Here is a 26,441-nt window from a genome sequence, read left to right on the forward strand (position 1 = left end):
GCACGTGTGCCTTAGAAATGACTAAAATAGATAAATGATTTGTAGAGTACCACAGTACTCATGGTTCTTTGCCAAACACACACAAAATACAAGGTACCTGCCTTGAAGAGCTTAAACCCTCCATCAAATACTGTAGGTGGGACAACAGTTCACATTGAAGAAATCATGTAGACACAGTCATGAGCAGATAACATTTATTGAGTTATATATGGACGATTATATATTCATTGAGCTACAATATATTTCAATAGTGCAATACAGAAAGGCTTTAAGGTCCTATTTTTAAAATAAAAAGAAAAGGAGGACTAGTGGCACCTTAGAGACTAACCAATTTATTTGAGCATAAGCTTTCGTGAGCTACAGCTCACTTCATGGAATGCATCCGATGAAGTGAGCTGTAGCTCACGAAAGCTTATGCTCAAATAAATTGGTTAGTTTCTCAGGTGCCACTAGTACTCCTTTTCTTTTTGCGAATACAGACTAACACGACTGCTACTCTGAAACCTATTTTTAAAATGTTGGCTTTGAATTACTCAGTTTCTGAGTTCAAATGTAAGTTAATGAGAATTAATATTTTTTGGCAATCTTTCCTGCAGATTTCCAAAGTTTTGCTTAGCTTTAACTATAATATTACTTCACAGCTCTGTCAGTGAGGAGTAGTTTAGCAGGCTTAACTTAAAGTTAACAGATGGTTTTTTTGCTCGGTATTAGTATCTTTTGAAACAAACCATTTCAACAAAGAAATATACCCATACATTATGGGACATATTTGATATGTTTTCCAGGAAGTCTTAGCAGCTTTGTTTAGAGGGACATGTTCTCAGGGTGTAAGCACGGTAATGTGCGTGTTCTTTGATCACTGCAGATCTGGTGATGACACTGTGCTCTGAAACTGCACGGTCATCAATCTAATCCTACTCGGTGTTAAACAGATGTTCTGTTGGTGGAAGAAGGCCTGAGGAACTTCTCACCCATGCCCAGCATATGCAGATTACACAGCACAGGATAAGCTGTCAGCACTCTTATTAAAGCTGGGAGAGGGGCCTACTAACTGCTTCCTGGTACTCCATAGACCCAAGAGGACAAGGTCAGACAACTTGAGGATGTGTGCAGGTGCCCGGCCCCATCTGCATGTAAACTGAATTTGGCAGCAGGTGTGTTTGTAGGAGTGTAGCGGCGTGGTTACCTGCTCTTGCCCTGTGGGGTTTAAAAGCCAGCCCTGGGAGAGAGCCAGGGCTGAGGGCAAGAAAGGCTAGGCTGATTGGGGAAATGGCTGCAGCTGGGCCACGCCCCAATTATGCTGCAGCTGAGCTTATAAAGGGGCTGCTAGGCTGAAGCTTAGCTAGTCTCTCTCTGCGTTCAGAGAGGGAAGGGCCTGGCTGCAGGGACCTGAGGGAATACCTAGATTGGAGCAGGGGAGCTCCGGCCTGGAAACCATCAGGTTGTGAGGCTGAGATTAGGACCTATTAGGTACTGGTGTTGCAAGGGGGCAGCCCATGGGTAGACAGAGGCAGCAGGTCCAGACCCCTTCGCCTATGAGTGGCTGATACGCTGCAGTCGGCCCAGGGAGCAGGGCTAAATGAGGACTGGCAGTAGCCAAGACTGAGGTGAAGTGGGGATAGTGGGTGGGGGCTCCCTGGGGAGGGGAGACCCTCAGGGATTGTTGGGTTTTACTGCCAGGGGGTAGCACCCCAGTGGGAGGAGGCACCGGGTCCTGGGAGGGACTGGGGCAAGGGGTCAGGTGGATCACCGGATGGCAGAGGGCGCTCCAGAGGTTGATGAGCTAATTCCCAAGGACAACCAGCAGGAGGCGCCACTGGGTGAGTCCGGCTCTATTACAAGGTGCTATGCCAACCATAACCATACTGCTGTGTGCCAACAGGGTGGCTCCCAGACTTGCTTCTCACCATTTCATTTCCGCTTTCCTCCACAGTGCACCTTTTAATCATGGGGGAGTTTTGTCATTGATTTCAGTGGGGGTAGGGTTGTACCTGTGCATTTGAGATTGTAATCTTCCGGCCAATGCAGAATTGTTCTCTGATCTACACTTAATAGAGTCTTGCCCCATCTAATTTAAATGTCCCAAGTGATGGGGCTTCTACAAGTTCCTTTGGGAGACCAGTCCATGAGCTAATAGATCTCGCGGTTAGGAAGTTTTCCTGGTATTCATCTTAAACTTTTCATTTTGTAATTTCTAAATAACTTCTCATAATTTCATCCTAAATAATGTATTTTCCTTTGTGGTGTTTATACCCTTCAGATATTTATAAGCTATTATTATCTCCTGCTAGCAGGGCAAGATTTTGCCCTTTGTATTTTTTAAAATAAGAATTCTCCTTCTTTATGTTACAGGAACATTATTTGGCTTCAGTACAGAGTAAAATAGATCTGAAATATGGAAATCGATGTAATATAAATTTACTGTATATGGTCCTTTTGGTGCAAAGGTTTTTAAACCTTGTACAAACATTAATTTACAAAATCCTGTAATATTGACAGGTATCATTATTCCCCTGTACACATGAGGAAGCAGTCACGAGAATTTGTTACTTACCCAAGGTGTCATAGCAAGTCAATGGCAGAATTAGGGCCAGAATCTAGAATTCTGGTTCCTGCCTCCTACTGTAAACATGGCATAATGATACCTAATTATTAATTAATTTATATTATTCATTTACATAATGTTATAAACATGGTACTAAAAATAGATCAAGTCTAATAAACAAATCCCTGAACATTTTACAGTCTAAAGGCATGAGTGGGTACAGCACAGCACAACACAAGACAACAGAATGGCTTTAGGACATTATAGCTGGAATTGTTCATGGAACAACTGAAACATCCTACTTTTTCTCTGGTACACAAGTTTACAGGTGACTGGTAACAAGACAGTTGAAATTTCTCTTGCATGGTCAAATAAGAGAACGTTCAACACTGGCTGCTCTTGCTCTATTCCACTCTTCCTGTTTCTGACGCCTTGTTTCCTTGGTATTTGATACGCTTTTGCAAGTCACTTTGAATTGTAATATCTCAATATGGTAAATGCAGTTCTTAATCTGAGTGGCTCAGGTACACTACGCTTGCATTGCTCTTTTATATAGCAGAAGGTATATGCTTAATGATCACCTATTTAAGACATTTTGACAGGTGCAGGATATTTTTAGGTGTGTAGAACTTTCTGTGAAGAGCTGGCATTTATTGAATAGCATGTTGCAATCTGGGCTTTAATAAATTTGTATTTGTAGCAGTTTAGAAAAAAAAATCTTCTAAAATAAGTGGCATACAATTACTGAAGTTAGAGGCAGCAAAGACCTACAAAATCAGGTTCTCTAGCCTATTTCCTGTGCAGATTTACTCAGACATGTAGGCTATGTTGTCACACTGTCTGGAGTGCTCACGACTGTGAGTGCCTACATCAGGGCAGACACCCCAAATTGGTGGTATGTTTTATAATTAGATTTCACCAACCCAGTACCGAATGTGAACTTCCAAAGTTCTACAATAGTCTTATGGAGTCACAGACCGTTCCTTTAGACACTCCAGTCTATCTTGCCACCTGGGCAAGCTGGACTATGTTATAAATGGTCACTTACACCAAACATCACAAAATATTTCAGATTACACCCAGTTCCAAGAGACCAGTCAATGACCCAGGTCAGTTTGCATCCTAGATCTCACCAAAGACAACACTGTTAGCCAATTCTGTAGTAAACTAACTAAAGATTTATTAGCTAAGAAAAAGGAATGAAAGTTGAGGGGTTAAAGCAGGTAAAAATATATGTACAGGTGAATCACCGTCTATATATCCAAATGGTAATACCGACATAGTACAGTAATCTGCCAGTTTCTCTAAAGTCTCTCAGGGCTACCCAGGATAACTATGGGGATCTGTGTCTTCTCGTTCAGTTATTCTGCCCTGTTAGAATTGAAACTAGTCCAGAGATGAAGAATTTTTCCTTGTGTCCACACTTACAGCTTCTCACAGAAAAACAAGTTGGCAGTTCAGCTGCCCACGTGGGCTCTTTCTTTGATGACTAAGAGAGAAGAATGCATTTAGAATCTTTGATCTGCAGTCTTCATACACAAAGACCACTTGCTTTGAAATGCCCAAGAATTAGCACTTTGCTGTTAAAGTTCTTCATTTGCCTTATACAAGAATGCTTTCTCATTTGAGGGGTTATTTAGTTACATGGGTATATATAATGTAAATGTTTGCTATTACATTATAACAGGTTACAGGTAAGTGAAAACAAAGCATACGGCATCCCATTACTTGTCATGAAGTTTAAACACAAAATATATTCCTATATGTTTAACAGTCTCTCTGATTTATACTAATACACAAGTGAATTGGCTTGGCTTCCAGCCGTGAGTTTGTCAGTTCTCTGCTGACACCTAGGCTTTGCCTAGAGCAGGCACTTGGCTTAACAGCGTGTCACACACGTTTCTCAGATGAGTTTGTATGGAAGTCTTTGAATGGATTTTTGATAGTTAAATCTGTGACCAGGAATGCTAATCTGGAATATGTATGTTTGTGTGTGGTTAACTATGGACCTTGGTGGATGACTCTTATTGTAATGTGTTAAGGTATGGAAATATACAGTTAAGTCACCAATATAATCTAATTCTGTCCTAGAGTGACACTAGGGGAGAGGGAAGAAAATATTTTTAAAAAAGCAGTTTAATTGGGAATGGTTATTGCTTGGTGTGACGACAGGGCAAAATTAAGGTGGTTTGGCAGCCTTAAAACCTACAAAGATTTTTAGGCTTTACAAACTTTTACTGAAGGCTTGTTTTGAATTTTTCAAAACAACCAGAGGCTCTCACTGCCCTACTCTGATAAAAAGCCCAGTTCCATTGATTGCCCAAGGCCCAGCATGCATTTGAGGAGTTGAAGCTTGCCTTCACCACCACTCCAGTATGGCCCACCCAGACATGATGCAAGTTTTCATTGTGGAAGCTGACGCCTCCGGTCATGAAAACCTGGAGTACCTGCACAAGGCCAAGGCCCTAAACCAGTGACCACTCCAGTGGGGCCCTATTTTTCTCTTCGATCAGCCTTATCTTGACTGTCTGCCCTGGAACAAGAAATTGCAATGCAGACATTTCTAAAGATATGGCTCCAACCCAGGAGGCCCTGGTCTGGAGCCAGCCCACATTCTCAAGTCGCATAATTTCCTCAGTGTGACTTGCTGCCAGGATCTGGGCACGCTCATCCGTTCTGCTTCTGTCTCCAGAATTCCACCCAACGAATTGGCCGTTATCAACAGAGAACCACATGAAAACCGGGAAGGAGCACGTTCTTAAGGAACACTGCAACTGTGTTTTCTCCCCCAGCCCTGCCAGAGTGGCAGTTCTTCAACTGTGTCATGCTTTCACCCTGGCAAGACACTTAGGGTGATACAAAACCTGATGCTTAATGTCCTGTTCCTTCTGGTGGCCCCGAATGTGCCCCACAATAGAGACTTTTATAGCTTCCTGCCAGGTACATGCCTTCCACTCCAGAAACCTTCTGTCTCCTCCAACTTTTGGACACTCTCTATTTCAGCCCTGGGGGGCTATTTCCTTGGACTTTTTGGGGGGAATTACCAGGATCCAGTGGTTTCATGACTATCCAGACAGTGGTAAATTGCTTTTTCTAGGCTCACTTCATTCTGTGCATGGATTTACCCTTGTGGGGGAAACCGCCTGGCTCTGAATAAACAATATAGTCCATCTTCCTGGCCTCCCAGATTACATCACCTGTGACTTGGGGCCCCCAGTTTACTGCCTACTTCTGGCACAAGGCCCTATGTTTATTAGTAGTCCTATCTCCTGCCTACCATCCTCAGTTGATTGGCCAAATGGAAAGAATCAACCAGATCCTCTAATAATACTTATGATGCTATATCAACCATCACCAGGATGACTGGTCTTCACTGTGACCCTATGCTGAATTTTAGTACCATAACACAGACCATGCATCCATCGGCCCAGCCCCTTCTTTATCAACTATGGGTACCACCCCCAATTTTACCCACAGTTAACCGCATCCTCCCCCAACCCATCTATCCTTTACCTAGTACAACACATCCATCACATCCAAGAGGAGGTGAAGGGACACCTTGAAAAGGTGAGGGAACACTACAGAAAGCACGCAGACAAGGGTAGACAAAAGGGTCTCACCTATTCCATAGGACAAAAGGTATGGCTTCGTACAGAACACATCTGCATGGACAGACCCTCTTAGCCCATACTGGTTTCAGTGACAAATCAACCTGGTCACCTTCAAGCTCCAGCTCCCTCAATTGCCTAGAGTCTATCCTGTATTCCACATCTCACTTCTAAAACCATACACCGAGAACACATTTCTCCGTAGAGCCCAGTCATCACTCCTACCGGTGTGAATACAGGGTCAAGAGGAATATATTGTTCATGAAGTCTGACTCTAAGATCAAGCAGGGCAAATTATGGTGCCTGATTTGATTGGGAAGGCTATGGCCTAGAGGAACTTGGGACCCAACTGAAAACATTCAGGGTGGCTCCTATTGAAGGCCCGAACCAGGATGAAATCATGAATTTGGCTCCTGCCTCAGACCATCTGGTATCCTGACACAGCCTGACTCTGGTTCTTGATACCTGGTTTTAATCTCCAGTTTCACTTGCTTCTGACCTCCCGGTATCCTGACCCAGTTGACTCTCTCCTCTCATGACTGTGGACTCTGGCTCTGACTACTCGGCCTAGCTACTCATGACTTAACCATGACAGCCACTTTACAAAAAAAATTAAAAAATAAAACTCAAGGCAACTTCAAAACAAAAAGTGGTTTCACATCAAAAAGTCAATGTTTTGAATTGAACATTTCAAAATGAAACGTTTTGATGACTTGGTGGTTTTTTTTTTAAGTAAAACGGTTTTCCAGAATCAACATGACTTCACAAAATGTTTTGGTTGACCTGAATACCCATTTTTTGCCTCTAAAAGTTTTAATCAAAAACTTTCACCCAGCTCTAGTAACAGGTTCCCTGTGTGATGGCGTGGTGGTTGAGTTAGGTGTTGTGTGTTTGGGTGGACGGTGATGGGGGTAAGGGTGGAGCAAAAGAGGCCCTCTGTGGCAGGGAAAGTTTGAGGGCAGGCTATTCATGTGTGAGAAGGGGTTGAGGGCAGGTCGTCTTGGAGACGTGTCTTGAACATGGCTTGTCCTTGGCTATGCTTGTAGTTAAACTGTCCAGCTGCACCTGTTGCTGACAGGTATAGTCAACAATGTCCCCTCTTCCTGTGCTGACCAGGCTTATGCTCATTGGAAAATGAGTGAAACCATAACCTTAAGGGCTAAGGGAGTGAAAGCTGAGCAACTGAGTGAGGAGGAGACTGTCTGTCTCAAGCTCTCTGTGTACCAAACTGTTTGAGGAGCAAGACTTACTACTCAGAGTAAGTAAAGGTATTAAGCCTGCCCTGTTGTATGGAGCTCTAAGTCCCTTATGGGCTTCCAGAATACGTACGTGTGTGTGTGTGAGTTTCAGTAGTAGTTTCAATTAACTACCCGGCTACAATAAAATTCCTTGGCCCTTTCATATCATCCATAAGTCCCTCAAAGTAAGTTAAGGATGTGCCTTCAGGTCGTAACTGGCCCTGTGCATTTTGGCAGTTCATGAAAGAACTGCCACTTCCCCAGCACACGTTCCTTACCCCCCAACCAACCTGCCCCTCTCATCATTAACCATTCCTGCTCTTATTCCCATTCCAGCTCCCCCCCACCACTCATTCTTGCCCCACTCATGTATACCACCTAACTCTTGCTGCCCCATATGCATATTCCCATACCCATACTCCTGCTTCAGACCCCACCTCTTGAAACAGAATTCCTCCCTTCACATATCCCTGCTGAAACCCTCCCGCTGCCCCCTTGTGATGTATTCCCCAATAGAGAGATGGGATTTATGGGATTTCACTCTGGACTTGTGTCATAATTCCAGGGGAGAAGGAGGTCTTTGGGGGTGGAGGAGAAGATGGGGTCTGTTTGTTAGGAGAATAAGAAAGTTTGTAATAAAGGTGTTTGGCATAATGAATGATATTACAGTAGAGGGAGCACTTCTGTTCTTGTAGTACAAAAATGGCAGGACATTGAATGAACTTGAAAAGCAGCAAATGTAAAACTGATAAAAGGAAATACTTTTTCACACAGTGTGCAATTAACCTGTGGGATTAATTGCCACGAAACATCATTGAGGTTGAGAATTTAGTAGAATTCAAGATAGGATTTGACATGTGAGCCATATCTATACTGCACTTTTCTGCTGGCACAGCAGTATCAGTCCAGGCTGTGAAGGGGTGTGAGCTCTGACCAGTGTAGCTGTGCAGGCATAAGGTCCGAGTGGAGTTTTTCCAGTATAAGCTGTGTTCACACTAGAAGTGCTTTGCCAGTATGGTGTACCAATATTCCTGTACTAACAAAGTGCTCCTAGTGTAGACATGGCCAGAGATGGATAATGAGAACATCCAGAGTTACATTAGGTAGGATTTAAACAAATGTCTGGAAGGGATATTCTTCAGGGCATAAGCCAAAAACTCAGTAATGAGGATTACAAAGGAACTTTCCCTGCGGGCAGGTTATTCCATAACTACCTACTGCAGGCTTCTTGAATCTTCATCTGAGGCATTGGGTCCTGGCCACTGTCAAGACAGAATGTTAGGTTAGATAGATAAGGGCTCTGAGTCAATATGACAATTCCTATGTTCCTAAAAATTAACACCCCCCTCTAAAGCCAACGAATGGGGAACCATTGGAAACGGAAGAGGAAATCTCCTGCAGACTTTTGCTTTATGGACAATGAGGAGTACGTTGTATCTTCTAGGCATATAGATCATTATTTTCAAAGGTTTCCATCTTTGCGTAGCCTGGTATTGTACACGGTAGCATGGAGACAGCAATGCAATAGTGGCCAATTGTACTGAATTGACCAGATTCTCAAAACAGTTTCCCACTGAAGTAAATAGGAAAACTTCCACTGACCTCATTGGGAGCAGGATTGGGACCCAGGATAAGAGATCCCCATTATATTGTTGCTTTCAGAATCTTTTTCCATAATGGCTGAATGTAGGGGGTGTAAGTAAAGGTCCAGTTGCAGAACTGTTGTCTTGTCTTCTGGAGCTCTGATGGTATATTTTAGGCTGCACTGTATTACTACACAACTTAATGACTACAGTTAGAAAAAATGGGTGTACAGCATCCACTCATAGGCATTGTACATAAAACAGGTATTTATTATGTTTAAAAAGAACATGCACAAATAAAAATCATGCCATAAACAAGCAGAAAATTCAGTTGTCTCCTATAAGTAGTCAACATGTGCAGAGCTGAAATGGAATAATGTTGTACCTGCTATGTTCTGTATTACAATATACAGTACAATGCAGTATTGTCTGTTTCCAGTGAGCAAAAGAATAAAGCTATTAAGCTTTTTTAAGCTTGCCAAAACTTCCTTGATGATAGAATAGCTAAAATAGTTGCTTTACAACTTTATTTTAAAGAGTTAGCTCGGTATATTGTATAATGTAGCCAGCTCGTTCTCCCCATTCCAGGTTTTTAAATTCTTTATTTGCACTATAAAACAAAACTGCAAACAAATGAAATTAAAAAAAAATCAGCTTATGTCTTTGGAAGTAGTTAAAAAGCTCTGAACCTGAAAGGTGCTTGTATTGCATTGGTTCAGTCAGGACTATTATTAACATCATGCATTTTAAAGTAATTATTTTGCAAGCACACAGAAAATGAATCATTTTGTTTGTTTGAAAACCAAATGCAGCGACCTAGTATGTTTCAGAGTCTTTTAGGCGTAACAAAGCAACAGATGCTTTTTATCTTTTTATTTATGAAATGTAGGCTAGGAATATTGATTCTGTACTCGGAGTAAGTGCTGTAAGTTTGGGAAGTATATATTTTGATTATGGAGGCATGACCAGTGCCTTCATAATCAGTGTGTGTGTGTGTGTGTATGTATATGTATATAATAAAAATAATAAGCAAGTGATTACTGAACTTTTTTTAAAAGATACATGAACATTCTTTAGGACCGAGATGTAGAAAAATGTCCATATATTATATGGACAAATTGGAACTTAGTCCAGGTTTTGTGCGGTGTTGTAAGATGTTTTGCAAGAGAGAAAGTGGTCAATGGTTAAAGCTCTGGACTGTGATTCAGCGGATGTGGGTTCATTTCCCAGCTCTGCTATAGACTTTTGTGTCACCTTGAGCAGGTCACTTAATCTTTCCATGCCTCAATGTCCCCCCTGTAAAATGGGAGTGATAACTTTTTCCTACCCTGTATCTCTCTGGTCTGTTTAGACCCTAAGCCCATCGTGACAAAGGGCTTTTTTTTTTCTATGTGTCTGTATAGTGCTTGTGAGGCCCTGATCGGGGTGGGGCTTCTAGGCATTCCAAATAATCAATAATCAAAGTCACTGAGGTTTGGGATAGAAATCAGTTATGCACATTTATTTCTTGCACTCTTAGAACACCAATTCAGGCTCATGGTGAAAGCCCACCATGCCACATGTAGGAAACTCCGTTGTTGTGAGGGTGGAAATGTAGGGGTGGTTCCTGTGGAGTCCCTGTTCCTATTCACCCCCTTTACTCCACTCTTAACAAGAGTCCAATCACACTCCCATCTATTTTAAAGGAGTTAGGGTCTGAGTCCCCATTGCCTGCGCCCTGTGCACATTGACCAGTATAAAGTGGGTATAAACCACAACTATTCTCATTTGCTAACGTTTTACACGCATAAAGTGTGGGACAGTGGTGAGTCGGGCCCTTTCTTTTTTCTCTGATAGAATGCCAGGGAAGGGCTCTTTTGTTAAGAATCAGAAGGTGTGGACCAGAATTAGAAAGGTGAACATGGCTCCTCCTCCACACCAGGTATTTCCCCCTTATTCTTCCAAGCATCCAGAGATTTACTCTGTAATCCCTCCATCTCCTTTCCTGGATGATGTACCATCCATTTTTAGGTACCCTTATGTGGCCCCCCGTTACCATACCATCTTTGGACCTCAGAATCTTCAATGTATTTATCCTCTCAACACCCCTGCAAGGTAGGGAAATACTACTGTCTCCATTGTACAAATAGGGCCCTGAGGCCCTGAAGAGTTTACAGTGTAAGTATCCAAGACAGGCACAGAGTAGGAGAAAAGTATTAGTATAACTATATTCCCTTTATAGATGGGGAGAGATTAAATGGCTTGCCCAAGATCACACAGGAAGTCTGTAGTAGAGCAGAGCTAGAACCTAGGTCTCAGGCTAGCACCTTCATCACTGGGCCATCCATCCTCTCCTTTCCCGATTTGGAGAGGTTGGGGAACTTACAGCAATGTCTAGCATAGCTAGTGCCCAAGAATCTTCATTCCCAAGGAGTGGGCTTCGTAGACTGGAAGATCTAAAAAAGATTTCCGTTTGAGAAATCATGATCTTAAAAATAGTTTGAATTATATTGGAATGGAAAGAGCAGCCAGTCAGCCTGTTGTATGCAGTACAGTGTCAAACTAAAACTGTATTAAACTGGGTATTGGGCTGCAGAACCAAGAGTATTGCATGCGTAATTGAAAAATCTTGTATGTAGCTTGAGGGCTAATTAATCCTTGGTGCAACTCCATTTACATTAGGGGTGATTGTGGTCACTAATTACTGTAATACAACTTTATGGCATTTTATCTTTGTCTTCCCAGAACATACAAAAGAGAGTGACTAATGTTAATTAAAGTTTACTTTCTATTATGCTTCAGTGCCTTGATCATGAGAACTGCTAAGTGCCCTCCACTCCTATCAAAAATGGCTGTTGAGGGTGCTTGGCATCTGGTAGGAAGTAATCAGCACCCTGCAGGATCTAGCCCGTAGCTGCGTGTGTTACTTTGCTGTAACGATGTGGCTCTATAATGGAGAAGGTAACAGTCTCTCTGTCTAGTTAAGGCTGCAGTTGAGGTCTTATTAGACGAGCATCCTTGAAAATCATACCCCAAATCCCCTACTTATGGTGCGAGTTCTGAAAACCATGGAGAAAATGTTGGGTTAGTTTTGAGACTAAAATATTTAGAAATAGCTTCTTTAAACATTTTTACAAAAACAGCAGAACCTCAGAGTTACGAGCACCTTGGAAATGGAGGTTATTCATAACTCTGAACAAAACATGATGGTGGTTCTTTCAAAAGTTTGCAGCTGAACATTGACTTAATACAGCTTTGGCACTTTACTATGCAGAAGAAAAATGTTGCTTTTAACCATCTTAATTTAAGTGAGACAAGAACAGAAACAGTTTCCTTACAGTGTCAAATCTTTTCTTAAACACCCCCACCCCTCCCTTTTTTTTTAGTAGTTTACATTTAACACAGTACTGTACTGTATTTTTTTTTTTGTGGTCTTGCTGCTACCTGATTGCATACTTCTAGTTCCAAATGAAGTGTGTGGTTGACCAGTCAGTTCGTAACTCTGATGTTTGTAACTCTGAGGTTCTACTCTAATGTTTCAAATTTTGTGGGATTAAGTGAATTCAGAATAGAAGATCAGAATCATAGGTGGATTTGGACATTGGCTTCTACCAGTCCGTTCAAAGGGCAGAGATAGTAGAATGTTTATAGAATAAAACATTATAAAGATCCTGTCCCCTTTTATCTGTCAGTGAGCAGAGGAATCTAGTATTGGTCCTGTGCTAGAGTAGAAGATATTCTGCAGCAGAGGAGGCCTTAAATTCTGCCCCTAAACTCCTGGGGGCTTCCTGCACTGTAGCTGGGAACGAGCCTCCCAGCCCGGGTTGACAGACTCGTGCTAGCAGGGCTTGAGCTAGCATGCTAAAAATAGCAGTGTGGGATGTTGCAGCACCGGTGGAGACTTGGGCTAGTCAGCCAAGCTCAGATCCAGGGGGAAGGGGAAAGGTGGGCTTGAGCTCTGCTGGCTAGCCTGAGCCGCCGCTAATGCTGAAACATCCATGCTAGCTCAAGCCCTGCTAGCGTGAGTCTGACATACCCGTAGCTCTGTATTGGATGCTTCCGGGAACTGGGAGCCAGACTTCACTCCCTCCGGCATCTGCCCTTACTGGTTTGCGGTGGGGTTTGTGTCCCTGTCATCCCTCCCTCCCCACCCCCCCATACTGCTAACCAACATAGCTCTTCTAGGAGAACTTTTAAGTGTAGTTCGGGCTCTACTGTCAAATTGCTCATTGAATGTTAACTGCTGATTTCCATAGTTGTTGTTTGTAAGTTGTTTTTTACTTTTGCTTTTGGGAGTGAAGGTAAATCTGAGCGGCCTGCTCTTGTTTCGTATGCCAGTGAGCTGCTTGTTGTTGTATTGTTTGTATTACTATAGTACTTAGGACCCATAGTCAGTGACCAAGACCCCATTGTGCTAGAGGCTGTACAAACACAGAACAAGAGAGCCCCTGCCCCAAAGAGCTTATAATTTAAGTATAAGAGAAGAGACAACAGGTGGAGATGGACAGGAGAGTACAAGGAAGCAATGAGACAATATCGGTCCATGTGAGAGGCTGTGATCTCAGCACACCAGCAGCCTGGTGGTGGGAAATGCATGTGCGTATTGACAGATTGCTCCTGCTCTCATTGTGGCCAGTGGCACAGCTCCCATCGACTTGAGTGGGAACAGAGTCAGGCTCTTCGTCTGAATGAACCAGATACTTAGGCTTGTCAGGATCAGGTTTTAATCGATAGGTGTTGGCAAACGTCATTTTCAGTTGGTACACTGAAATTGACAGGGGGAATATTCCCCCCCCCCCCATCAGTTGGTGTGAGTGCAGCCTCTCCCCCTGCTACCGGCCTGTGCCAGCAAGAATCAGGTGTCACCAGCCCTGCAGCAGTACAGAGAGCCTGCTTGCTTGCTAACTCCTGTGACAGCCCGGCTGCCTAGAGCTCCCTGCTGCAGGGCTGGGGACACCTGATCTCTGCAGGCCTAAGGAGTGGGGAAGGCTCACTCACTCACCAGCCAGGCGTATGGGAGCCATCCGTGGGGCTGGAACCTCCAGGGCTGGGGGGTCCATTGTTGTCCGTGCTGGGGCTCTTTGATCTGTTGGGCTAGGATTGCAGCATCTCCCCACCTTGTGCCTTGGTGTCTTGGGCCCTTTGGCCTTGCAGGGAGCTCCCTGTGTCCCCACTGTCAATGCTGCTCTAACACTAAGCTCTACCCCTTTCCCACCTTAATTTCCAATAACTGTAAAAATAGTGCAAAATCTTAAAAATAAAACCCAATAAAAATAAAAAAACCCTTAAAGATAAAATAACGAGGAGTCCTTGTGGCACCTTAGAGACTACCACATTTATTTGGGCGTAAGCTTTCATGGGTTAGAACCCACTTCATCAGATGCATGGAGTGAAAATACAGGAGCAAGTATAAATACATGAAAGGATGGGGGTTGCTTTACCAAGTGTGAGGTCAGTCTAATGAGATAAATCAATTAACAGCAGGATACCAAGGGAGGAAAAATAACTTCTGAAATGGTAAGAGACTGGCCCATTACAGACGGTTGACAAGAAGGTGAGAGTAATAGGAGGGAAAAATTAGTATTGGGGAAATTAAGTTTAGGTTTTGTAATGACCTAACCACTCCCAGTCTCTGTTCAGGCCTAATCTGATGGTATCCACTTTGCAGATTAATTCCAGTTATGCAGCTTCACGTTGGAGTCTGTTTTTGAAGTTTTTTTGTTGAAGAATTGCTACTTTTAGGTCTGCTATTGAGTGATGAGAGAGATTGAAGTGTTCTCCTACTGGTTTTTGAATATTCTGATTCCTGATGTCAGATTTGTGTCCATTTATTCTTTTGCATACAGACTGTCTGGTTTGGCCAGTGTACATGGCAGAGGGGCATGTGGCACATGATGGCATATACCCCATTGCTAGATGTGCAGGTGAATGAGCCCTTGATGGTGTGGCTGATGTGGTTAGGTCCTATGATGGTGTCCCTTGAATAGATATGCGGACAGAGTTGGCAACAGGGTTTATTGCACGGGTTGGTTCCTGGGTTGGTGTTTTTGTTGTGTGGTGTGTAGTTGATGGTGAGTATTTGCTTCAGATTGGGAGGCTGTCTGTAAGCAAGGACTGGCCTGTCTCCCAAGGTCTGTGAGTGTGAGGGATCGTCCTTCAGGATAGGTTGTAGATCCTTGATGATGCGCTGGAGGAGTTTTAGTTGGGGGCTGTAGGTGATGGCTGGTGGCGTTCTGTTACTTTCTTTGGGCCTGTCTTGTAGTAGGTGACTTCTGGGTACTCTTCTGGCTCTGTCAATCTGTTTCTCAGATAAAAGTAAATATTGTTCATTGAAATTAGAAAGAAATAAAAAATGAATTCTGCTAAGCCTACGGATATTGCTTTGTCTGATGCCTTCTCCCAGAAAAGCTCCTAGAACTGCCATCAACTACTGATAGGGTAGCAGAGTTTACTTAAGTATGATTTTCCTGTGAAATTGTTTTAAATGGGGCAGATTGTTTACACTAGACTTCCTGAAGGCAAATTGAATTTGTTTATAAAGAACAGTACTAAGGTTAATGGTTTTTCTATTAAATGGGCGTAGTCATTTTTAAACTCTTATTTCACTTGCAAAATGTCATGACAACCACTTTGTTTTTCGAGTAAACATATGAACCCACATTAGCATATGAAAATGTGTTCTTGTTGTCTATGTGACCAAAGATTCAGACCTATATTTCACACCTCTCTATTTAGAGGGGAAAAATGGAAATTATAAAAAACTAAGGTATTAAGATGACAAAATCAGGAAATATTAACAGTGTAATCAGCCTGATCCTGCAGTCCTTTAATTCAAATTGCCAAAGCACTATTAGATCAATAATAGGTTATATGCATTTAAGACTATGTTGTCTTGGTGGCACCAATTTACATATCACTATCAATCCGTCTAGGAGATGAGTCAAAATAATGTCTGTGCTTGCTATATGCAGAACAGGTGGCATATATAATGTATGTAATAGTTATAGTTAATTTATGCTTGTAGAAATTGGTTATTACGAGTACTACCTTCAGAGGGAATAGTGTCTAATGGTTAGAGAAGTCAATTGAGAGCAGGATCTCTGTGTTCTAATTCTGGTACTGCCACTAGCATGTTTGTGTAGCGCGGGGCAACTCACCTAAGATCTGGTTAATTGATAGAGGGAAGATAATAATTGGCTACCTCCATGGGGTGCTGTGACTTACAGTTCACTAATTTTTATAAAGTGCTTTGAGATGCTCAGTTTATTATTAATTATTTGTATTACTGTAGAGCCTAGGAGCCCCAGTCCTGGACCAAAGCCCAGTTGTGGTAGGTGCTGTACAAACAGAACAAAAGACAGTCTTTGCCCAAAGGATCTTACAATCTAAGTACAAGGCAAGAGACAACAGATGGATACAAAGGGGGGGATGCAAGAAAAGAATATACCAGAGAGAATATTGGTCAGCATGATAGGCCGTGATCTCAACACACCAATGGCCTAACCAGTGTGAAGAGAGACTACAGAACAGCGCAGAATTATTATAGCATTTTAAAAGACAAAGTTTATTTTGAAAATTTGAAGTTTTAACTTTATATTTTAGAAGTCTTTCATATTTTTTTAAAAAAGCCTCCTGGCTAATAAAGACAAATGCCATTTTGTGGCTTCTGTGACAGAATCTTTCAATTTATCTTCACAGTTCTGGGTTCTGTCCCCACCATAATGTACAAGGCAATATGTTTGGGTAGTTAATAGATACCATTCACATCTGCTTAATTTTGGGCAAATCGTTACTCCTGAGAGCATTCTGCGCCAAAAAATTAAAAATTCTGTGCACAATATTTTAAAATTCTGCAAAATTCTTCAAGTTGTATTTGTCAAATAAACGTGGAGGCGCCAGCATGGCGTTGGGGAGCACAGGCCACTGGCTGCACAGAGGTGGGAGATCATTTTGAAGATCCCACCCAGGACACAGATTCAGCAGTGAGGCTGCACTCAACCCTGACACAGCACAAGGACTAGGCCTGCCCCAGAAACACCTTAGGGCCCTGTCCTTCTGTGTCAGCTGTACCAGGTGTGGGCGGACAGGCTCAGCCCGGCACAGTCCAAGTGTGGAGGGGCTTAGTGTGGGGGGATCCAGGTGTGTGTTGAGAGGGTTCTGTGTGGGGCAATCTGGGTGTGGGTAGTTTGGAGCGGGGTCTGGGTGCAGGGGGGATCTGGATGCACAGAGGCTTTTGGGGCATTCTCGGTGCAGCGGTAATAGGACTCTGCAGGGGGTCCTGGTGAAGGTGATTTGGGCTCAGTAGGGTGGTCTGGGTGGGGGGGATTTACTGGGGGGGGTCCAGATACTGGGGGAGTGGGGCTCAGTGAGATCAGGATCCAGGTGCAGCTGGTTGGGGCTCAGTAGGGTGAGGATCCAGGTGTGGGTGGCTCATTGCGGTGGTCCAGATTCAGGGAGGAGTGGGGCTCGATGGGGGGTTGTTCTGGGTTTGGGAGGCGTAAGGCTTGGTGGGAGGATCTAGTGGGTGGGGGGGAGCAGCTCCCTGTACAGTGATCCCTCCCCCTGCAGCTGAGGAGTGATGGGCACAGGAAGCAGGGTGGGGGAGTTTGCGGAGCTTCCTGCAGCCTGGGGAGAAATCTGCGGGGGGGTCCGACCTGGCCCCGGATGCTGGGAAGGGGAAGTCCCATCCTCCCTAGCCCAGCCGAGACTAACAGCTGAGCCCAGCGAAGGGTAAGAGCCACCAGCCAGGTCTTCCCCAGTCCCGCCCCCTGTCCCACAGTGATTTACCTCTCTGCCGGCTGCCTTGGGCACCCAAAACATACTGCTGGGGAGGGTCACATGACCTCTCTTTTGGCTTTCCTTTGCTTCCCCCTCAAAGTCATTTTTCTGTGGGGAGGCAAAGAAATCTGCAGAGGACATTAATTCTGCGCATGTGCAGTGGCGCAGAATTCCCCCAGGAGTAAAATAGTGTAATATCTTTTGTATGGCACCTCCATTCAGATAGTCCAACCACTAGCGGCAACAGGAGGGCACACATATACTCTCACTGTGATCATAGACTATCAGACCTACTCAAGTGTATGTTGTCATTTGGCGTTCAAGTAGGTGCGGCCTGCAGATCATACAAAATTCTATATTTGTAAAGGGCTGTCCACAATCTGTCCAACATTTCACTATCCTGTGAGTTTACTGGAAGAAAGTTTCATCATCGCTTCCCCTGGGAGCGTTTGGAAGAAGTATTGGGCAGCAACAAGTCACCAAAGAACATATGTCCCAATCATGTAAACAGCCTCCTGGATGAACTCCTGCATCAGCAAGGAGCCCTGTTGCCGTTGATGAATTTAAAGAGGCGCTGTGTGGATGTAGAGATTGGCTTGCATGGAGCTGCTTGCAGAACTGAGGCCAAAGTTAGCAAGTTGTACTTTAAATGTAGCGCTTTAAATCCTTTTCTTCATGCTGCAAACATGGGTGCTTCAGCCTTCCTCTTCAAGGCCTAATCTAGAGCCCATTAAAGTCAGTGGGAATCACTCTATTGAGTTCACTGGACTTTGGATCAGGGCTCTGGAGCTTGGCTATGAGAATCTGAGAGCTGCCCAGAGGCAGACTGTTTATTATTCAGGGTTAATGTACCACTGAAAATGAAAGCTAAGAGTTTTGCACATAATATCAACATGCACATTGCAATGAAAGGGACTTTGGCCAGTTTTAAATGAAGCGGGATCTGAAATAGCTGCTTTGAATTAGTGCTATAAAAGAAATCCTCTTATGCAAGAGGAGAGCACAGATATTTGTTCTTTCCTTGTGCTGACATAATACAGGTTGTGATTTTTGGTTTTCATGTTTTTTACTCGAAATGGAAATGTGAGAACCCTGCTACCTTAAGTGTCATGGATATGTCTACACAAACATACATATGACAACAGTGAAAATAATGTTTAACATGTTTGTTTTTCTAGGTTAGTGGATGACAGATGTGTGGTTCAGCCAGAGGCAGGTGACCTTGCCAACCCTCCTAAGAAGTTCAGAGGTAAGTGAATGAGAGTTGCTTTTATTTCACACACGGGCTACAGCTGGATCTGTAGTTTACGAAACTGATCCACATTCTACTTTTGGGCAAAGATTTGCATTATAACACAATGGAAATCTCCAAATTTGCCAGTGCTGTAGGACTGGGCCACTGACTCTTGAAGTTGCAATATAAATGAAAAATTAATGTACAATATAAGAAGGCGAAGAACATGAAGAACAGTTGGAAAATATGGGGAGGGGGTTAATTTTCATTTAAACTGAGGCCCATTTACACTACTCTGGCAATCTAACATTTACAGTCATTTTAAGACCCCTTTATGCTTCTGAAGTGCCATTAAGACTCCTATTGTAAATAGGAAGCAAGCACAAGATGTTCATAACTACCAGAAATGGCTGATTCTTCTTCTTCTTCTTCTTTTTTTTTTAAACAGACAATTTTTAGGTGAAGTTTTTTGAAAACATTTCTCTCTGGTTTTTTGTCCAGCTCTACCTATAACCTTTCTTGCTTTTCTCCACTTCTCTGAACATATGCGTATGGATTAACCTAATATTTTGAGAGGTTTTTTTTCCTTATGCTTAATTTTCATGGGGGGGGGGGAGATGCAGTTTCTGTTCCTTTAAGAAAATTTTATTTAAAAATAAATACTTTAAATGTAGCTCTACGTACTGTTTGCATGTGGAGGGAGGGGAAATAAAACCTTTTAATGCCTTGTCCACACTTGAAATTACCCTTGATTTCAGCCATCGATATAACTGCACCAAAGCAAACCCAATGTTTCCTGATACAGAATCCTTTGAAGTCAGTAGTAGGTGCTGTTAAAAGAGGGGAGTGCTACCTCGAGTTTATACACCCTTATGCTCCTGCACCCTCCATGCACAGCCTGTCTCTGGTCACCCTAGGACAGATAGCAAGTGTGAAAAATCGGGATGGGTATTAGGTTGCCTATATAAGACAAAACCCCTAATATCAGGATGGTTCCAATAATTGGGATGGTTCTGATAATATCAGGATATCTGGTCACCCAACTCTGCCCTGCTCTCCTCCTATCCCTGCAACCCAGGCTCCTGCCACCTTCCCCTGCCCCCTCCTCCTCTTCTCCTCTCCAATCTCTCCCACCAGCTTCTATCCCCATCCCCTTTTCCTGCCCCTCACTGCTACTTCCTCATACCCCTTCTGGCTATGTTCCTCTCTCCCTGTCTGTTTCCCTCCCCCCTCTGGCTCCTGCAAACCTCCCCCCCCATTAGTCACCCCCCCCTGCATTGTAAGTCAGGCTGCTGCTTCCTTTTCTCGACTGCCTGGGCCCAGCAGGGGGGAAGCATTGAAATTGCAGGAGAGAGTCTCCTGTTCTCAATTCCAGTACCTGTTCCAGTAACAGATGCAGAGTCAGCCCCTGCATCCCTAGGATGGAGCATGCTCAATCGCTCTGGAGGGATGGTGCGTGTGGGGCCTGGTCAGCACAAGGAGCTGAGAGAGGCTTGAGTGTGCTCAGGGAAGACGGAATTTAGCCACCAAGCTCTTAAATATCTGCTGATCATGTGCAACAATGTGTTTTTTCTCTAACCTCGTTCTCAGAAATGACTGAGCTGTTTTAACAGAAACTTAAAATAAATAAATCAAGCTTAGGCAGACACGTGGCATGAAAAACTTAAGCCTGAATGTTTAAAATTTGGCAAAGTTATAAGCAACTGACAATAGGGTCTAATAACATGACGTGTTGGGCAATTTTAACTATCAGTATTGCTACCTGCACCGGCTACACTGTTATCATTGGTGGCTGAAATAGGGATGGATTCTTAGGAGCCAAGGAAGTGTGAGAGAGTTTCTAATATTGCTCTTACTCTCCGAGAACTGGCTCTGAAAAAGGTATCATGGGGGACTATGATTGTTGTTTTTTCAGTGATGCTTTCTCAATTTTGCTCAGTTTTCAAATAACCGTGGGTTTTTTTGTTTTTCTATCTGCCATACAGTATCTCTCCTATAGCGTTTGCACAGTTCAAAATTGAGTACTGATCTGCAGGGCTGAGTTGAAAGCATGTCCCAAAATAGTATACAGTTTCATTTTTGTATGTGTGTTGACTTTCTCTTTTAGGGTGAGTGGTGCTGCATTATGTTTCTATTTCAGATCACCTGGGATTGAGTATTGTTCAGTTAAACAAAGCTGTGGTTGCCTTTCCTTTTGGGGCTATTTAAAGATACCATGTGCCAAATTCTGCTCTCAGTCACAGTAGTGTAAATCTGGAGTAACTGCACTGATGTCAGTGGAGTTACTCTAGGCTTACACCAGCATGAATGAGAGCAGAATTTGGTCCCATGGGTGTTTCCTGTAGTCTGTTGTCTATTCACAAGAGCTCTTAGTATCTTGTGGTTGAATTATGCCCTACTATGTAAGGTGCTGTGGGCTCTCGTTTCCTGTTGAAGTGAAAGGGTATTGAGGGGTCTCAAAACCTTAATGGAGGTGCTCAGCACCTTAAAGAATTAGCCTCCTAGTGGTTATGAAAGGTGCTGGACTGCCAGCCAAAAGTCCTCTGTCCACAGAACAGGTACAATGTGGGCAGCAGAAGTGCAAGCTTTCTTAAACTGCAACCTCAAACATACTTCAATTAATTTAACATGTAGTTATCTCCATTGGGAAATACTTTTAGCCTCCAATAGATTACTATATACAATTGACCACAATTAAAAACACATACAGCACAAATATGGCAGCACTGGGGAGCACAAGGCCCTTCACTGGTATCATGAAGCATAGAAATGTAGGGCCGGAAGGGGCCTCGAAGTCATCAAGGCCAGCCCCCTGTGCTGAGGCAGGACCAAACAAACCTAGATCATCCCTGACAGGTGTTTGTCCATCCTGTTCTTAAACCTCCAGTGATGGGGATTCCAAAACCTCCCTTGGAAGCCTATTCCAGACCTTAACTAACCTTGTAGTTAAAAAGCTTTTCCTAATATCTAGCTTAAATCTCCCTTGCTGCAGATTAAGCCTTCTTGTCCTACCTTCTGTGGACATGGAGAACAGTTGGTCACTGTCCTCTTTATAAACAGCCCTTAATGTACATGAAGGTCCTCCCTGAGTCTTTGTGTCTCAAGACTAAGCATGCCCAGTTTTTTTTACCCTTTCCTCATAGATCAGGTTTTCTAAACCTTGTCATTTTTGTTTGGCTGGGTGAGCAGGGATCCTGTTACACTTGCTCGCTCAGGTAACATTGCCTGCTGTATTGAGCTTCTGTGCTGTTGGATTTGTGCCCCCTCTCAGGGTCACTTGGACTATCAAGTGATATCGGTTGCATCCTCTGAGGACTCTCTCCTGCACTTGCTGAGGAATGGACTCAGTATTATAAGTGGGTGTTTTCCAACTCTTGATGTCTATGACTAATAAATGACTGTTTCTTTATTAAATAAAATAAATTGATGCTAGTATTTAAATATAAAAATACTGTGGCTACCTATCAATCCCAAAACTTCTGTACCCCTCCTCGCTTTCTGAGGCATTTACAGGTGATTAATTTCTCCCAGTCTCCGACCTTGCATCTGTTTTATAAAAGGCCTTCTAAAGTATCTTTTGACAATCCGAAGTTTAAACCAGTTTCAGGAGAATTGTAGAAGAGGTGGGTAGATTTATAGTAATCCTAGATTTAAAGATGACCTGCAAAGGAAAAGAAAAATTGGCTTGTGCCCTTTTTGGCTTTTATATGATTTCGGAAGTGAGTGTGTATGTGTGCATGAGAGTGTTTTTCTTTAGACATTCCGATTATGTCTAGGCTGGAGGATTTAATAATGGCTCGATATCTAGTAAAATGGTGACATCACAAGGGTGAAACAAGCGAAAGTTGAGCAGTTGAAGTGGCATGGGCTTTTTAATTGTACTGTTTAAACAATGTTTGTTTTTTTGTTAAGACCTATTTAACTTCAGTGACTCAATAGTCTGTTAAATAAAGGAAGCTTTCATTAGAGTCATCTCTCCCACTTCTTCAAATAACGTGGTGAGAGTTTACAATAAACAATGCTGAAAGTGCCCAGAGGTCCTCCAACAAAACTGGGAGAGACAATGTTGTCTAGTGGGTAGGGCAGTGGACAGGCAGTCATCAGGAGAGCTAGGTTCTATTTCTGGTTCTGCCACTGGCCTGCTGTGTAATCTTGGGCAAATCAGTACATTTTTCTGTGCCTGTTTCCCCTCCCACCCTATGTCTGTCTTTACTGTTTAGATGGTAAGCTCTGTGTGGCAAGGACTGTCTTTTATCATGTGTTTTTGTGCAGTTTTTAGCACAGTGGGGGCCCAATCTTAGTTGGGATTTCTAGGCGCTGCCATAACACTAATATTATATATTATTGTTTATTACTCAGGAAAGACCTGACTTGACACATTCACTGTTTTTTATAATGTAAGAAATAAGCAGGGAGAAACCTAAACAACCAAAAACATTCAGGGTTTTTTGCCACATTATCAAAAAGCAAAGCAAGTGCACAAGCCTAGTTTTAATGAGGAGAAAAAAAATCCTTTTATAGGTCAGCTTTAAGGCACGGGCTTGGGACTAAGGAGGATTGCATTCATTTCACAGCTTCACCGCAGTCTTTCCTGTGTGGCCTTAAGCAACTCACCTAGTGCCTCCTTTCCTATACCAGGGAGAAAATAGAATTTCCCTATCACAGAGGGAAGAGAACAGTGTATTGGGCGGATAAATGCATTAATATTCAGGAAGTGTGCAGATGTTATGGAAACGGAGGGGCGGGGCATATAAGTCTAGATGGGCTCCCCATCTTCTCTTCCCCGTTTAGTTTATCTGCACAGTGCATGGCAAGTTTTTTTGTCAAGTATTTCCTTCTGCAAGGGTTGACTTTTTTTTCTTCATCTTGATAGGTGAGTAATTAACACAGAGCATGTTTGTTCTGATTAAAATACACTTAACATCAAGTGTAGATATATAAGCTATATTTTTCAGTAAATTAAATTGAGACATTTAGTCTGACTGGGAGTGGTATTTAGGAGTATAACTATGAAACAGTTGGATTACAAATGTCTGTATTTAATAAGGAAATGGTGTGATACTGCAGCATTTTTGCGTTTGCTGGTACTGACAGCTCAGAACATTGTAAAGCTATTTCCCTCTTTTCACCTATTGGTTTGTGTCAAATATGGAGGAAGTATTTCAATTGCATTACTGTTGTAAAGTCACGATGTTTGCAAGATTTGTTCATGTGATTTTTTTTTTTTGTGGAGGGGGGGGGGAAGATCTGCAGAGTATGTCTTTGCATTATAAAGCAATGCTTACTGGACTTCAGAGTTCAAAATACCAGTGCTGCCAAATGCTGTTGGTGTCCCACCTTTTAGAGGAGTCGCAGGGTTGGGAGCAAAATTTCCCTGGGAGTCTTTGTGTTCCATGAGTTTAAAGAGCCAGGCTTTCTGATCGCTTTCTGCTGCTACAGAGCTTTCCCCTGGTGAGTGGAATCTGCTGTGATTTTTGATTCCTGGCTTTTTTTTTTTTTTTTTTTAAACCACTCTGAAGTTTCCTCTTGGGAGGATAAATGCTGCCATAATGGTCAGTAAAAATTGATTTCACATTAGTGTGTCATGTTTCTGTGCTATATAATAGGAACGACTGTACATTGTAGTGGAGACATTGCATGGAGTTGTGTGTTTACACAGCTAAGAGGATATGGATGGGGAGTAACTGGGGCCTGGAAGCAGATCATACAAGATGGTGGTAGTTCAGAAAATATCAGGCATCAGGGATATAAGTGTTGTATAAAGTGCTCTGAGAATGAGAATTTATAATTTATAGAATATAGGTTGTTATGCAAAATAATAGCTGACTTTGATCTAGAGGGCAAGCCCTGGATACTCAAACTTAGTTTTTCAACCTACAATATGGTTTATTGGTATGTAATGTTTTGTATTTGTTTTTCTTCTCCTCAGAGTTCAAAGTATTGTAAAAGTTCTACAAACAGCTATCATGCACCCTAGTTTATATATTGTGGTTTTCATTGTAAATATTCCCACTTCAAACTAAAGCAAACATTGCTGCAAGGTGGCATGGTTTGCTTTGCTAATGCCTGGTAACTCTTTCTTTTAAGGAGCAGCCGCACAGAATTGAGATTAGATAGCAAAACAGTGAGGATTTTGGGTAAGTGCCAAGGAAAGCACCACCACGTTGGTTTGAATATAAATCCAGTTTCGAGCCCTTGAATGCCCAAGCAGGGCCTATTGCTATGAGAAAAAGGGAAAGGAGAAGTTTTCAATGAAAGACTGAATTTAATATAGTGTGATGGCTGGCATCTTGGTCAACATATCAGGGCTTGAACCAGGGATCTCCAGAACTAAAAGCATGTGCTGCTACAACTCAAACTAAAGAGCCAAGGCTCCTTAATCAGCAATGTAACGGACTCTTATCCACTAGGGATCAGGCATAGAGGGGTGTGCATAATATACACTTACCAGAGGGCTACAGTAGTATCAGAAAATTAGTGTCAATGGAGACGGGCTATAGTTGATTGAGGTGGTGACAATCAGGGCCCCAAAACATCACAGAAGTAGCTGCATTTTAAAAAAATGAGAATTTATTTTGCTTCCCTCGGAAACATAGGGACTACCTGAGCCGTACTCGACTCCTTCCCCCTTGTGTTCATGCTGTCTTTGGACTTCTTGCTGTGTTTCGGTTTTGCTAACTATTCACTTGTTGAGCGTGAGAGGATGTGTACAGTGAGCCAGATTCTGTTCTTGTTTCCACTGTCGGAGAACTCCACTGAGTTCACAGCAGTGAAACTGAGAACAGGATTTGCATCTGTTATCTAGTATAGCCTAGAGATAAGTTCTGAATTTGACACTTGGATGTCACCTATAAGTCTCCAGTGATGAAACAGGATGTACTTCCTACTACAAATAATGCATATGGGACTTTCCATATCTGTTTTAACAGATTAATAGGCTGTGCTTGAGAACTAGATACAGGGTAACTGCAGATGTGAACCTCTTTATGGTGAAGTGTCGTCCACAGCTGATCTAAATAGGTGGTTAAAAGCAGCACATTGCCTATCTTTAGTTCCCTAACATCTCAGAGGCAGACTTTTTTTTTTTTTTTTTTCCCCCTGATGATAACAAATGAACAGGTAATAATTACCTACATTTTAAAATATGCAAATTATTGAAAATATACAAAAATATGTAAGTTATATTTTTCCATAAATTAAATTGAGACATTTAGGCACTGATCCAGCGTAGTATGAAAGCATGTGCTTAGCTTGGGCATTGCATATGCTTGTTAATATTGAGGTGCTTAGAGCTTCAGTCCTAACTGGTATTGTGTGGGAAGAAAGCATTTTTGGCAGGGTGGATAAAAATCAATGATTTAAAAAAAAAAAGATTTTTTTTTATTTGAATCGGATTTTGAGGAAAAAGCCCATCTAAAGATATCTTTGAGCTATAATGTATCTTAATTAAAACTATCTCATCGTGGAATAGGGATT

The 26,441-nt window shown here is 42.6% G+C and overlaps 1 protein-coding gene across 2 annotated transcripts in view; it reads left to right on the top strand.

Annotated features, from left to right (window-relative positions):
- ITPR2 (inositol 1,4,5-trisphosphate receptor type 2) overlaps positions 1–26,441 on the top strand; it is a 356,349-nt gene that overhangs the window by 40,987 nt on the left and 288,921 nt on the right. For both annotated transcript variants that reach the window (XM_073317588.1, XM_073317596.1), the window contains exon 2: positions 18,910–18,980. In XM_073317588.1, coding sequence (XP_073173689.1) covers positions 18,910–18,980 — 71 coding nt within the window. The remainder of the gene's footprint in view (positions 1–18,909; positions 18,981–26,441) is intronic.

The sequence above is a fragment of the Lepidochelys kempii genome, chromosome 1 (assembly GCF_965140265.1).
Source record: "Lepidochelys kempii isolate rLepKem1 chromosome 1, rLepKem1.hap2, whole genome shotgun sequence".
Classification (NCBI taxonomy): Eukaryota; Metazoa; Chordata; order Testudines; family Cheloniidae; genus Lepidochelys; species Lepidochelys kempii.